Source organism: Amia ocellicauda, chromosome 18, assembly GCF_036373705.1.
Source record: "Amia ocellicauda isolate fAmiCal2 chromosome 18, fAmiCal2.hap1, whole genome shotgun sequence".
Taxonomy (NCBI): domain Eukaryota; kingdom Metazoa; phylum Chordata; class Actinopteri; order Amiiformes; family Amiidae; genus Amia; species Amia ocellicauda.
This window is the reverse complement of record NC_089867.1, coordinates 4,065,795-4,081,690: the sequence shown is the minus strand read 5'-3', so window position 1 is coordinate 4,081,690 and position 15,896 is coordinate 4,065,795. Positions and strand designations below refer to the sequence as shown.

The 15,896-nt window shown below is 38.3% G+C and overlaps 1 protein-coding gene across 1 annotated transcript in view; it reads right to left on the bottom strand.

Annotated features, from left to right (window-relative positions):
* Positions 1-4,180: 4,180 nt before the first annotated feature.
* The window catches only part of rims2a (regulating synaptic membrane exocytosis 2a), a 285,367-nt gene continuing 273,651 nt past the window's right edge, over positions 4,181-15,896 (bottom strand). Inside the window, exons 28-32 of the mRNA XM_066691502.1 lie at positions 7,367-7,508; positions 6,627-6,739; positions 6,191-6,292; positions 5,718-5,857; positions 4,181-5,326 (exon numbers count right to left, since the gene is read on the bottom strand). Of these exons, the coding sequence (XP_066547599.1) occupies positions 5,111-5,326; positions 5,718-5,857; positions 6,191-6,292; positions 6,627-6,739; positions 7,367-7,508 (713 nt within the window). The 3' untranslated portion in view covers positions 4,181-5,110. The remainder of the gene's footprint in view (positions 5,327-5,717; positions 5,858-6,190; positions 6,293-6,626; positions 6,740-7,366; positions 7,509-15,896) is intronic.

Sequence of the window (15,896 nt, the reverse complement as noted above, 5' to 3'; positions counted from 1 at the left end):
TTCTCATGCATTGGGAGTCAGACGTGTGCATTTGGGGGCTAATGTGCATCTGCCACTCACATGTATTTCTACATCAATCTCATGTATTCTCTAAGCATGTTAAAGTGGAAATTGCATAAGTCAGATAACATCAAAGCTCTGAATATGGTGTGCTAAAGCAGAAGCTGAATAAAGTGGGTGAATTACATAACAGCATCCAGCAGCGAGATCCGAATGTGAAACACGTTTATGGGTTTGGTTCAGTGTGGCACTGTTAGAGGTGGTTTGAGTGCTGCTGAGCCATTTCCATAGACTATCAGTAAGAGGGAATGAAGTGGGTCGCCTTGTGTGGAGTCGTAAAATGGAATTGAAAGGTACTCACACCCTTTGTGTCACAGAGGAAGGAGGCTTGATGTAATAGAGATGTTGTTAATGGGCTTAATATTCAGCTAAAACAATTAGCCTTCATGCAGATTCATTGAACAATACATTAGCTGTCTACTACATTCTTTTACTATCTGTATAGAATTACTCTTAAGATAAATTAATCCTGGGTTAAAAAGAACGCACCGATTTACAAAAGAGCCCCAATTAATGAATTAGTCTTCACGATTTGTGTGGACACAGCAACACTTCATGTTGTCTATGGGAATGATCACTCTTATCAAGGAATAAGAATATGTAAACAAAAAAGGTTGATTCTGCTGACTTCATATTAATGGCTTCAGATTGCATGAGGAAGACACATCTCATGCTTGTGTAGTTTCTCAGTTATCCATGATGTTAAAACATAACACATCCCAAAAAACTAGAGGAGCATATTGGAGCATACATTATTGGGCAAGTTGCTTATATGATAGAGTTGATCTGGAAGAGTGGAATATATAAAGATGCATAAACCCAGAATGTTTGGTTAACTGTCTTTCGTTCTCATTAATCTGGCAATGTGTTTATTCAGTCACTTTCTTGAGGTTTTCCATATATTTGAAAAATGAAATGATTGAATACCTACACCTATACCTTTACTACAGGACGTGCTCAGGTATAATTTTTAGAAGAACCACCCTCTTCAAGTTTTACTGAGGGCCAGTTCAATGTTCAAACATTGTTTCATCAGTCCAAAACACTCTTTTGTAAAGTTTACACTTACAGGATCCACTGCATGTTAAAAATGTTTAACTCATGACAACCCTTCGTAGGCTGTGCTGAAAAGCTCAGTTTGTCCTTTGGCGTGATTTCCCTTTATAATATGACTAGTAATAGCAAAATCACCCCTCCAGAGTTTGGGCAACCCCAATAGATGTATGTATTAGAATTTAAAGAGTTTAATTTGTCCTAGACTTGTTTGACTGAGGGAACGATGACCTGGGGAAGGCCATGGGAACCCCCTCACTATGTGAAACAGGCCAAGGAGAGAGGCAAAGAAATGGATGCTGGGATAGTGCGTTTGTTGCCAGATACATATGCTGGCTAAGGCAGAAGTTAGGCATAAGATTGTGGTTGTCCTCCTCCAAAACTTCAGTTTGAACTCCATAATTAAAAATTACATAAAAGTCAAGCACAAAATGGAGCAGACTCAAACACCACTGAATTCTGTGACTGGGCTTCGGTAAACAAAAAGCTGGATCTTTAGACCACCGGTGCGGAAATACCATAGGAAATGTGGAATTTTCAGTATAGTATATTTCTTTGTTTAGTCTTTATTCATCTTTTATGTAAAACAACATTATCAGTCCTTTATGAAAAAAAAATGAAGATTTGAACATTCAGTTTGCTGAAAAATAATAATGAATAATCTCCAGGAAAAAACAAAAAAACAGAGTGGTACACTGCAGTGAAGAGCTCAGTTTGATGACACTTGGGGAGATTTCTGAGTGCAATGAGTTGAAGGCAAGGCAACAACGCCCTAATGGTCTGAGCTGGATTGTAAATGGACAGCAAGAGATGATGTTTGACTCAATTGTACAGAAGCCTTACCAAAAAAGAAGTAAATTAGTAAAATACATAAACACACAATAGTGCATGTATTCATGCGGGAAAAACACATCTTCCAATGGGATTATGAAGGAGTGAGAAGTGAGGGCACACAGACCAGCTGTCGAGTACAAAGAATGTGAGTCTTACACACCTTCACATACAGGCAAACAGATACTCAAAATCATAAGAAAATAAAACACCAACAACTGCTGTCAATTGGAGGAAAAACTAAAATGAAAAAGAAAGCAAACCACATTACAAATTTATGTAAAGATTTGTTTTTATTTTCAATGTTAAATACCATCACCAGAATTACTTTTTTTTAATAGTTTTATACTGTTTTTTTAAATTATTTATGTTAGATTCACATAAAAGGCCTGATTGCCCTTTTTTTCCAATTGTAGTTACTTCTCAGTTATTTTGTACTATGTACAAGACAGCTGTGGTCACTGGATCCGTGACATTTACATGACTAAATCATAGAGCTGCAGACATTATGTGAAAAATTAAAAAACAAAATACATTTGTTTTAAATAAATACTGCATAATGATAAGTATGTACAAATCTTCCATACTCTGCATTTCTTCATACTGTATGCATATGAAAAATCACACGTATATATATATATATATATATATATATATATGTGTGTGTGTGTGTGTGTATATAGGTATATTTATATATATTCATATACATATACACACATATATATTATATGAAAAATATGCACAAAAGATCAACTGTGTGTAAAGTAACTATTGTTTAACTCACAGTAGTAGTTCAGATAATTTAAAAATAACTAAGGGTAAATGCTATAGTATGGTTTGTATTGGTTTGCTGGTACTTCAGTGTCTGTGTAACTTTCTTTTTTTATTTGAAAAATAACTGACATAAATCTCTGTACTCAACCACACTTTTACCAAGACAGAGTCTTGGGATGAACACATTGCACCAGATAAGTTAAAGGCATTCCAAACATAAATAACACCTGTCTCGGTCTTCAGATACATCATTCCTTCCTCAAAATGACTTTTCTGCTTTGAAATTCAAGTTCTTTGAATTGTAAGCTGGCTGTATGTACTTGGGACATCCAGTCTGGAATATATTGCTTGTTACAGAAACAAATTTGAACTGTGTTTATTTGAGAAGAAATATCCTTTAACTGTAAAAAAAGAGAAATGATGTCTCACATTTCACTTGACTAAAATAGTTTGGATAACCATTCAAATGAACACCACCACCTTTGTGGGAATTATTTGGTAGTTGGCCTTAGCATGTAAATAAACTAACAAAAATATAGTAAATTACTTTTATTTTGTCAAAACAAGAAACAACTAAAAATTCATCTTGTGTGGCAATTTTCCATTTCCATGTACTGTGTGAGTCATTCATAGCTTCACAGATAGTGCCTGTAAAATTGAACTTTACAGCAAGATCGTTACAGAGGTAACCTTTGCTGCTACTTTCTTGTGAAGAATGCCTCTTGCAGTGCCAGTGTATGGGAATATTTTTTGCTTGTATTACTTTTCTTTATAACAATATTAAAATAAAATATACTTGCAACCTTAAATATTTTGCTATTCAACCTCCTTTATATATAAAATGCCTTTTTTCAGAAATAAAACATGATGCTGGGAGGTGGAATGTTTCATCAAACATTTTAAGTTTGGCCATGAAAGCCCAATCACTAATTTGCTGTAGAATTCAATTTAAGGTGAGGGAGAAAAGTAACTTAGTTTACATGCACTGTACAAGAAACTGCAAAAATTCCAAATATCTTCTTTATCAAAACATGCTGAGTTACTGTAAGGTGTGCCCAAGCCATGTTGCAAAAAACCCTTTTCAACATGCTTGTTAAACAAGTAAAATAAAAAAATATATATACTTAAACAATACAGAATTGTAGAATAATCTACAGTTCTGCAACAAATGGGACATAAGAGGGGAATTAGACAAAGGTAGCAATGGATAGTACAATGGTCACCCTGGGAAGAGGGAGTAAAAGAGAAAAAGTGTACAATTTGCACATAATGTTTATCTTTATAAGGCTTGCGCCTTTACAATGAAATAAATAATTTACATTTATTTTAATCATCTCTTTGTCACATAAACAGGTCTTTTTTTTAAATATTTGCTAGAAAGTAATCTTTTTAGCTTTCCTTAACTGAACGTCCGTAAAAATACAGACTAATGAATGGTCTAAAGGATGGTAAACATGGTGTCTTTTTAATCACGCTGTTGCATTCACTCCCCTTGAAAACCATGCATTAGTGAAATTTATTTTTAAAAATAATATAAATTGTTGAAAATGGCTGATCTGTTTTTTTTTCTTTTTTTGCAAGTTGCAGCCTCAAGAAAATAATTTTTAATAGTTTTTTTTTTATGATTTTATTTTTTAGTTCAGCTAAATTTGTGTCCATGCAAAAAAAAGTTTTTTCCTTTTAAATTTCATACAATATATCAACAGAGAAATTATTATATTAGATCACAAAAGTTCATCTCATTGTTGGTTCTGGTGTAAATATTCTGGAGCGTCGATGGTAGCCACATCTGTATTGCCATTGTTTAATTTTTTAATTTTTCTGAAAATTGTCTTTCGAGAACTGTGTTAACTCTGAGCACATGTGCATTTCCTGGGGAACAGAGGGAAAGGGCAGGAGGCTTATCTGGTGCTCTTCCACTTTCATAATGTTAAAGACATCCCTTGCCGCTTTTAATTGTCCTCACGGCTCCATGTCAGCTGGGTTGATTGGCATGGCGTAACCAAGCTTCTTGTTAGGAGAATTGTGACCCAACTGGGTGCAACAACAACAACAAAAAAATGACATTTCTTTAAAAAAGGGCTTCAGTTGAATTCATCGATGGGTTCTCAGTTTGTTTTAGTTTTTTTCCATGGCTTCAATCTTGATGAAAACCTAGTGTCGCTGAATTCCACGCATGTAAGTTCTTGACAAACTTTCACCTGTTTCTCCCCAGAGGGCTTTCTCAGCGCACAATGTGTGCGACATTCGCAGAAAACAGGACCACTTTGCATCCCTAGAAACGGGCTCAGAAGACACAACATTAAGCATGCAGTGTGACCAGGGCGTGTGACCTGTTAAGACTGTTAACTCGAACGCTGGTTGCTACAACAACGCTATCTTCCTTGCACTGCTATGAACGTGCATAAGGTCCAGAAGAACTGTCAAGTGATGACTGGGAAGCTCTTCTAGTCAAAGGTGCCAAGGTTGGGTCCACCAATGAGGAAGGGGGAAAGAGCTTGAACCACCCAATTACCATGTTGGACAAGTCAAGCTCATCTAAAAGTATCTGAGCAGCTCCCATAAAGGATTTATGGTCCATGCGTCCATAGTCGCCCCATACAATAATCTGTCGAGAGGGAGAAAAGAAAATACATGACTCTTCAGAATATACATGGAGATTACTTTAAAAAAAATTACTTTAGTGAACACTTTGACAAGAATGACTTTATTATTTAATACTTCTTAGGGGACAAACAAATGTTACAATATGTCACATTAGTTTTACATACTTTTACCCATCTATACAGCTGTGTTTTACTGGAGCAATCTAGGTACAGTGCCTTGCTCAAGGGTACAGCAGCAGAGTCCCCCACCTGGTATTGAACCCACAAGCCCAGAGGCCTAACTGCTACTTCACCCTGATCTCTACATTGGGAAAACGGGGCTCCGACTGTTCGTCACCTGGCTCTAATATTTTTTCTGAACTTCGAGAGCTCAACATCAGTGATGTAACTTACCTGTAGGACTTTTCCCGCTGGACTTTCCTCAAACGATAGTTGCTGCTGGTAGAGGGGATCCAAAGTTTTCCTTGCTACTTTAGTCTTCTTTTTGGCTATGCAGACTCCATTGTCCAACAAGTACACCTTAACATAGGGTGCTTTCAAGAGAGAAAGCTCAGTTAATACAAATGTACAGTGACAGTGACAAAGACTCAAATAAATTATTATCCATAAGCAAAACTCCTGAAAAGGGACAATGTATCCAATAGAAAAAAACACAAACCATCCTATATTCTAACAGTTAAGACAGTTTTGGAGCTGTGAATAACTGGCCTATAGCTCCAATATCCCTGAATAATGAATGAACCAAGTAACACACAGCTGAAACACCTGTTGGAATAGCATGTGTGGAGAACTGATTTGACTTTTTTTCTCTTTACTGGTTTCCAACATTTTCACTGGTTTCAGTTCAATGTAAACCACTGGCTCACCTGGCAGTGCCTTAGAACCTGTTTTTCCCACAAGGCCACGAGCTCGGATGACTTCCACCTCTAGCTGTCCTTTCTTGTCCATCATTCCAATCTGAATGTCACCTGAAAAAGTGGAAGAAAGAAACAACAACATTAAATGACATTCACGATCACTCAACCAATCTGCAAAGCCTGCACAAGGCCAGCTGTATTCCTTATGGGACTCATTAACATCAACTATCCACACATTTCAGACTTGTCCTGGTTGAAATCATTGCAGATATCATTAACACAGATTATCAATTTATTGACTCATATTTTCTTTTACATTTTATGATGACCGAAACAAGAGACTGATTTCATAACCAACTCTTTTTCATAGTATTTTTCTCTCCTTCCCATGAAGGAGCTTATGGACCACAGAGCAGTTTGCAAGGACAAAGAAAGAACTGCTCACCCATGGAAGGGGTGGCCAAGGTCTGTCGCCCAACGAGCTGAGCGGGTCCCAAGCCATCCAGGAAATCGCTGAATTGACTGTCAGAGGCGAGCCGCACTCCTGGGAAGATGAGGCTGTGGGTGACACAAGAACACATGTTTTAATGAGTTGCAATGACGCCTCTCAGTGCGGGGCTGTCAGGCCTGCAGTGTCCTCTCGGTCTTTATTCCAACAGAAGCTCTCCATTACTGCATTCATTGAATTGTTCTCTCAGTTTAGGTTTAGTAAAGATTTTCACATTTTAGGTTTACAGTTGCTTATTTCAGATAGGTTGAGTACTGAAGATACCGTCCACACAGGACATTCTGGAGTCTGCAGTGAAAGGGTTCAGTTTATTTGGCTGATCGTTTAATTAGACCAACTGAAGAGACAAAGAGGTAGACTGGAATGAAAGTTTGACACCCCTCGACTAGTGGAATTAGGGGTCCCTTGTCTCCCTGATAAAGGCCCTGCACCTTAAATATCCTGAAAATGCTGAATTGGCAAAATTAAGATTCTTCATCTGATAATCGTGTGTAACATGTACTATCCATTATAATGTATTCCCAGTCATATATATATTTTTTTTATCTGATCAATATTTTTACCGAAAATGTTGTTTTGGTACAATTCTAGAATTCAGCTATTTTGAGCCAAGCCCACAGGAACATGTTTAATGACTGTATTTGACTTAATGATCAGTTAGAGAGGGTTTTGCTTACTTTCCCTCGGAGCTGTAGCTGTTCATGCTGCCATCAGTCGATTCTCGACTGGCTTGCCGAGTCATCCTGCTTCTCATCTCGACTGCCAGGCCTGTCTCTGTACTCCTCTGAATGGTGCTGCGCAGCTTCTTCCCTCCAGCTTCTGCACAGAGGTAAGAGAAAGAGGAGGACTGTGAATAGAAAGTAAACTACAAACAGATCGCACGTCCGCTTTTGGTGTTTGGAAATATTACTTCTGTCCAAAGAAGGCAGGAGGAAGAAAAAGGTCAATTATTCTTTAGTCTCCTCTTGCCCCAGTCTTATATGGACCATCAGGAAAATCATGACACCCATTAACAAAACACTCCCTAGCAGAGAAATATACCATTCCTTAAAATCACCATCTGGCTGCTGTCAAGCGCTGTCTCAATATTATGATTCTTATGTCAGGAATTAAGTTTGGTTACAGAGGGAACAAATTAATAAAAACGTATGAATATGCAGCAAATAAAGGCTAGTAGAGACAGTGAAAACAGGTTACGTGCATCCGTGTAGTCATCAAAACAGGAGAGTTACTTAACACAGTTCCCTTTAGAAGTTGTAGACGTATGAGATTAAACTTAATTTAGACAGCCTACAACATTGACATTAACTAACTGTCTCTGCCAGCCCACCAATATCACACACACATAACTGACACAATTATTTTATTTCAGAGAGGGACTGGTCTAATTGCTCCCAAGAACACTTGCACCTGGTTCGCTTTGATGTGGAGAGTACTGGCAGTTCTAGGTTGAAATTATTAGTATTCTTCAGACAGGAGGAACAGTGTGTACAGATGTGTGGAGCTCAGGAGCCTGCAGGCAGCCTTCAACACAGCGCTTTGCTTTTATTCCAGTCAAACCATCTAAGATGCTCTGGCATCCATCCGTTGATGTAAGGTGACAGCTGACTTCCTCTATTGAACCTGCGCCTGATCCCAATCCAATCAATGTGACAGGCCCAGGCTGCAGACACATGGCACACACTCCACGAGATACTGCAGCCCGAGAGACAGTGGGGACTGTGTGTTCAGGACACGACTTCTACTGCTGCTACTTCTAACGTCAGAGATGCACTGCAAATTAAGCAGTGGGCTGGAAAGGACGACAACCTTCGCAGGCAGCACACATTCATGAAATATACCTGGTCCTTGGAAAGAATTATGAGTGTTTTTCGTTTTGTCTTCACGACATTGAAGACATTTTAAAAATCTATGAAGGACACTTTATTTTTTATTTCTAGGCCACAAAAGCCAACTGTTAATTTATCTGATGCATAAGTCTTTTTTCTATAGGAGTTGCAGGAATCAGAAAATGCAAGAGAAAAGAAAAAAAACAATATGATCATGTATCTGGAAGACACAGAACAGGGGACATTTGCAGAAGAAGGAAAACCTTTGCTGTTCTTGTTCATTACACCTAACCATTGTAAATAAACAGCAGCCCCAATCTGCAAGCATCCTGACATGTTTGGTTTCCAATGTCTGTCACAACAGGTGTGGTATTCTGACAGTTAAATGGCGTACTGGAGCCAAGAGGCTGAAGCCGGATGAAAAATGATGGCTTGTCACTGCATATTACTGAATGTAATGCAGTGAATTGGAAAGAGCAGACACTCAGACCTTAATGAAATCAAGTGCTCTGCCCCTGCTCCCACCATCTGTGTCTGAATGAACTCTGAATGATACCTAATTATTAGCTTCATTTGCTGATCGCCATTGCGTTCTTGACCAAGTTCTATGAAACAATGTCTTATTTTAACCCCCTGTGTAACACCTTTATAGGTCTATATACTCTCTATTGGATTAAAGTTGTTATTTGTTGTAATATGATTAAAATGCTTTAATTTGTGAAATAATTGATTAAACATATATATCAGTCTCTGATTGTCAATGCAGTTCAGTTCAAAAAGAAACTCCTGGGCCAGCGATAAGCGACTTGCAGAACACTAGGTTAATAAAAAAAGGCAAAGTTATACAATCTTTTTAAGAAAACGCTTTTAAAATAATGATTAATTAAGCAGAGTGAATAAAGAGTCATCTTAATGTAATCTTCTCTGCAGTCTGGTCCTGCATTGTAATACAGTCCATAATGAAAACTCTCAGCACAAAAACCATAACAATCTTTTGTTTTGTGTTTTGATAATTACTACTTCAATCACTCTTATTAGAGTTCAAACAGGCTGATATATAACATAAAATATTGGTTCTGTAGATTTGGTTCCCCCAAAACAAGTCTTGACTGAGTAAAACTGCTGTTGAGTTCTTCATTTCTGGGCTTTAATTGTAATAAAGAGGGTTTTATTTTAGTTCCCTGTATAATTTGAATTGCCTTTTGAAATTAAAGGTATATTTAACATAAACCATCCCTTCGACAAATGGACTCCCCGAATTTGTTACACAATTACCTTGAAAATATTGTAATGCAATTGCATATTAGATCTAAAGTGAGCAGTGAGCTTATAATTTCTTAACTTTTGTATCCTCTAAGGAATATGTCAACTCGTGTTAACTTATACATGAAAAGGCCTTCACAGTACAGTTTTGCGCAGGACAGTCATACTCAAGGCTATACATACATTATCTAACGATTTGCCTGGGAAACGATAATGATATTATATTTTAATTAATTAAAAGATTGTGAAGTAACTGCAAAATAAACATGTTTCTTTTTTTGAGAGAGAAATAAAATACTACAAATAAATTGTGGCCTCTTGTTTAAATTAAACTGTGTATAGTGAGGTTATCTTACATGGTGCGATTATTTGATTATAACAATTGTAAATTGGTAATTAGGTACACGGAATGTAGCTCTCAATACAAAATAAACATATAGCCTACATACATATATAAATCTGAAAAACAAACAAACAAAACAACTTTGATTTCTCTGCCATCCTTTCCCCCTTGAAATCAGGATACTGGTATTTAAACCATCTGTTTAAGTTGACTTTTTTCGACCTGCTCGTATGAATGCTTAGCTAGAAACAATATAGATTATAAAAAAATACTAACGTAATGATATAATCAAGAAGGCACATTGCTCGTTTCTGGTCAAATGTATTATGATCACATTTGAATATATTTTTGGAACTATTTGTATGACATTTCCAAGATAATGCTTTAGATTTGAAGTGTATGGTTCCCAATTTCAAGAGAATTCAAAGATGAACCATTGCCAGCACAACTTTATTTTAATGTTGTGCCTATCTACCTGTTTGTTATGGTACTATCAGTATGCCAGGGGAGCAGAGAAAGGTCTTTTTAAATATCCTTGATGAATAAATTATTATGCATTTACTTCTAGGGCCACTGGTCTGAAATTCAAGTAATTTCACATCCTCTGCCTGTGCTTCCTGTTGAGAATGCTCTTCCACAGAGTTAGCATTTAGGTTCCCTGGGGTAAAACACCACTGACTGAGACCCTATGATACAAACTGTCTGCCTGCTTCAATATCAGGACGTGGAGAAAAACAACAATCCTAATTGACTGTGGCAGTGGTTTTGCCTCGTTATAGTGTATAGTGTATTCGTGTATAGTTCTACCAGAAAAGTACTGTAATTACCCTTTATTTTGCACAATATGAGGGATGTTGAAGAGCTAGTGTGTGATTTATTGGATACGTATTTGTTATCACACATCAACAAAATGTAATGTGATTCAGGTTGAACCATCAAATTATCTATTTGATATCAAGTATATTAATCAACAGCTGCAGTTTATTTGAAAAGTAGATGTTGATGATTTAATGAAGACGTAAAAGTGTTGAATTGAACCAGGTTTTCGCTATTGTGGATATAGGCCATACACTCTTCTATACACCCCTGTGTCATTGATTGTTATTGAAGAGGGTCTTAGAAAGATTACACGCTGGATTTGTGAAAGCTCAGTCTTAGACATACTGTCTGTTAATTTAACCCTGCCATTTATCTACATGGAATTTCATAATGTAGTGTCTGTACCGATACACTGAGGGTATGTGGGTGGTTATGACAGAGACCATACACACTGAATCGCAGTAGTTGGAAAACTTCTCTGAAAGAGGAAAAGCCAGAATGCAGCCAGGAGAGGCCAGGTTTTAACTTACTCTTCTCCAATTAAATAAGTCACGCTGGCCAAGACGAGACTGCACAGAAGCAATAAAGTCCTTTGCTTTTGATTAAAATTACTTTAACAGAACAGTTACAGGCAATCAAGGAATGTCAAGCTGATCAAACAGTGCAAGCAGAGCAATTCTGTCGGATTTTCTTTATTGCTTTTCCGTGGCAGCCGCTAATGAAAAACCCAAATGCCTTTGCATAATTAATGATCTGCTGAGGTTCTAACAAAGTTAATCAATTCATTTGGGAATGTATGGTACTGGGACCCATAAGCTCTCTGATATTAAGACCAAATTATTTAAAAGCATCTATGCATTTCAGAAGCATCCCGGGTCTCGGTTACGTCTCTGCTCAAGAAGTAATAATTTTGCATTTCAGCACTTCCTTTCAACAAACACACACACATATCTTTTTATCACAATTACAGAGTCTTAGGGCCATTCTTAAGCACTGAGATTGACTAAGATCTATATTACCAATGGCCACACAGCTGACACATTACACAAAACACCTACAACTTAAGTAACCTAATTAAATGAATCTGTCATTTGGACAGAATTAAGCCCCAAGATATTGCAGCATATACAGTAAAGAGCATGCATTTGAAAACAGAAACTCTGCAGTTTTTGCTCGCTATATACACACACACACATCGAAAGATTCTGTTCCACGTAGATATCCTCAAACTAATACTAGATACTTCATATAATCGAGTATTTGGACACAAACTGGCAAATTAAATGATTGTTTCAATATCTCACATGCAGCTCATCATAATTCAGATGGGATATTTTTTGTCAAGGTTGTTGCTCTTTTTCGACAGTGGAGATTCTCTGACAAAAAACAAAAAAACCAAGCTTACCTCCGTCCTCCTCATCAAAGGAGTTCATGCAAGGGAAATACACAGCCAGAGCCTCGAAGGATGCCGAGAGACTCATCCGACTGGGCGACCGCTGCATGCGCATGCCAGGGTTGGCGGAGGTGGCATCTTGTCCCTGCCTGCCCATTTCAGCTGACCCTCCTTTCGCTCGGAACAGAATACGGGGCGTCTTTGCGGCTAGCAGGCACGGGGGGCTGCGGGAATCTTCCACGGGGCACTGGCTGACAGCACTCAGGTGTGAATGAGTGATAGCAAGTTGGAATGGTTCGGATGAGCTTACAGGGCAGGTGTAGCAACTGAGATCACCCTGTCCTGATGACACATATCGCCTTTCCAAAGAGGGATGAGATGGAGCAGAAAATCTTGAATGAAAACCGGTTCTTTCTCTGAATGGAAAGCCCTGGCAGTGGACACTGTAGAGGCTGCACAAGCGTTGCTAGCTTCATCAAGCCTGCTAGTCCTGCTTGTCCTGCTGCATGTGGTGCTGAGCTCCTTCCTCTGTACCTTGCTCTCTGCTACAGCAGCAGGGAGGGGTGAGGAGGGGAGGGGGGCTTGCTGACTGGACCAGTGCTTCTTCAGTGTGAGCCAATCACATGACACACTGCAGGCAAGCACCTAGACTGATTCTCCAGAAGCAGGAGCTCTACCCAGAGATATCTCTTTCATCCCTGCGCTACCACACTGGCTGCTTGAGCAATCTCTTGCTGATAGAGCTCAGGAAGACAGCATCTGCTTCACACCGGGCAATTAGGACTGTTTACATCTTTCTCCCTCTTCGAACTAATGATCGATCAGCCACAGGCAGGCACGGCAGGCACTCGGCTTTCACGTGTTCAGAGAGAGAAGGCTTATTTCCTCTGCAATTCGTTTCTGTCGCTATGGAAGATTTTAGGTGCTTTGCTCTGTTTTTCATTTGTATCCTATTTTGCTGGTACTCAAACATGTCATTTCAATCTTACACTTCACTTGTTCAAATGTAAGTAATATTACACATTTTACAGTTTACGCAAGCTTAACCCCCCCACTGTATTAACCTCTGCTCCAAAAATTCCCATTTAATATAATTTAAGATGGTGTTCCTGAAAAATGTAAGGTCTGTTATATTCCAAACAACTTAGACTATCTGCATTATTATAATATCAGAATTGTAATATGTTTTCAGTGAAAGTAACATAGAAATGGATACTAATGAGGGCAAAAACAGCAGAAAACAGTATAACAAATTAGAAAGGAAATGAATTATCCCAGTGAATTTTACATGATTCTAAATTTCAAAATAATGAGATGCTCACGTCAGAAAGAAAGTTAAATTTATGAGATAAATATTGTCCCTGGTTTCACATAAATGCTATTATTTACAGTATATTTGACAAATGTACTTCATATGCTGCTTTCCTGTTTGTTGAATCATTCGTAACACTACATTAAATAAATGGTCCAGGAGATCTGATAGCAGGACCTCTATTGAGAAGCAGAACAAAGTTTTAAAATAAATATTTACATCCCCAACATGTTGCTGATTTTGCCCACTGTTGTTTCTGAGAATCACTATATGATATCTATAACACAGACCACAGAAACACATTCTCGGGAGTGGAGTCACATCAGTGGAGTTATACAGTACTGACTGAAAATTGTGCAACAATGATATTGTGCAACAGATGGTGTCAGAAGTCAGACGCCCAGCTCGGCACATACACGGTTGTCACTTGTCGTTATACACTCACCTAAAGGATTATTAGGAACACCATACTAATACTGTGTTTGACCTCCTTTTGCCTTCAGAACTGCCTTAATTCTACGTGGCATTGATTCAACAAGGTGCTGAAAGCATTCTTTAGAAATGTTGGCCCATATTGATAGGATAGCATCTTGCAGTTGATGGAGATTTATGGGATGCACATCCAGGGCACGAAGCTCCCGTTCCACCACATCCCAAAGATGCTCTATTGGGTTGAGATCTGGTGGCTGTGGGGGCCAGTTTAGTACAGTGAACTCATTGTCATGTTCAAGAAACCAATTTGAAATGATTCGACCTTTGTGACATGGTGCATTATCCTGCTGGAAGTAGCCATCAGAGGATGGGTACATGGTGGTCATAAAGGGATGGACATGGTCAGAAACAATGCTCAGGTAGGCCATGGCATTTAAACGATGCCCAATTGGCACTAAGGGGCCTAAAGTGTGCCAAGAAAACATCCCCCACACCATTACACCACCACCACCAGCCTGCACAGTGGTAACAAGGCATGATGGATCCATGTTCTCATTCTGTTTACGCCAAATTCTGACTACCATCTGAATGTCTCAACAGAAATCGAGACTCATCAGACCAGGCAACATTTTTCCAGTCTTCAACTGTCCAATTTTGGTGAGCTTGTGCAAATTGTAGCCTCTTTTTCCTATTTGTAGTGGAGATGAGATGACCCGGTGGGGTCTTCTGCTGTTGTAGCCCATCCGCCTCAAGGTTGTACGTGTTGTGGCTTCACAAATGCTTTGCTGCATACCTCGGTTGTAACGAGTGGTTATTTCAGTCAAAGTTGCTCTTCTATCAGCTTGAATCAGTCGGCCCATTCTCCTCTGACCTCTAGCATCAACAAGGCATTTTCGCCCACAGGACTGCCGCATACTGGATGTTTTTCCCTTTTCACACCATTCTTTGTAAACCCTAGAAATGGTTGTGCGTGAAAATCCCAGTAACTGAGCAGATTGTGAAATACTCAGACCGGCCCGTCTGGCACCAACAACCATGCCACGCTCAAAATTGCTTAAATCACCTTTCTTTCCCATTCAGACATTCAGTTTGGAGTTCAGGAGATTGTCTTGACCAGGACCACACCCCTAAATGCATTGAAGCAACTGCCATGTGATTGGTTGGTTAGATAATTGCATTAATGAGAAATTGAACAGGTGTTCCTAATAATCCTTTAGGTGAGTGTGTGTATATATATATATATTAGTTACAGGCATTTTATTTAAAAAGCATTTTATTTAAAACCAAACCAAACCAAACACGTGTAACCAAAAGCAGAGTCAGTGATGTAAAAGACTGGTGACTGGAAAGTAACCCAGTAAGATGTTACGCAACATGCAATTTGCAGAAGGTACACACAACTCTTCCTGAAATGTTGATAACTGCAGGGATATAATCCATATGATAAATAAATTACCCGAGGGAATCGGTATGGATATCTGTAGTCATTCATTGCTTTAATAATCTTAATGACCTCACGTAACTGAGATTTTGGCTAGAAAAATCAGGCACAAATGTATCACTTTAGATTTAATCAGAATTGGTCTCTGGTAAAAGAATATATAATTAAATTGAATATTGGCATGCTACCCATTCCTCCATTTCCAGAACCAGTTCAAAACCAGAAAGGGAAGTTAATGATCTCTTGGGGCTGTGACTAGGATTTATTTAAATAACCAAGAGGAGAAAGATGCTTTGGATCAAACATTTGACCTTTCAGCTTTTGAGACATCACAATCTTATCATAAATTAAATCAAAAACTCTCCTTGCTTTGTT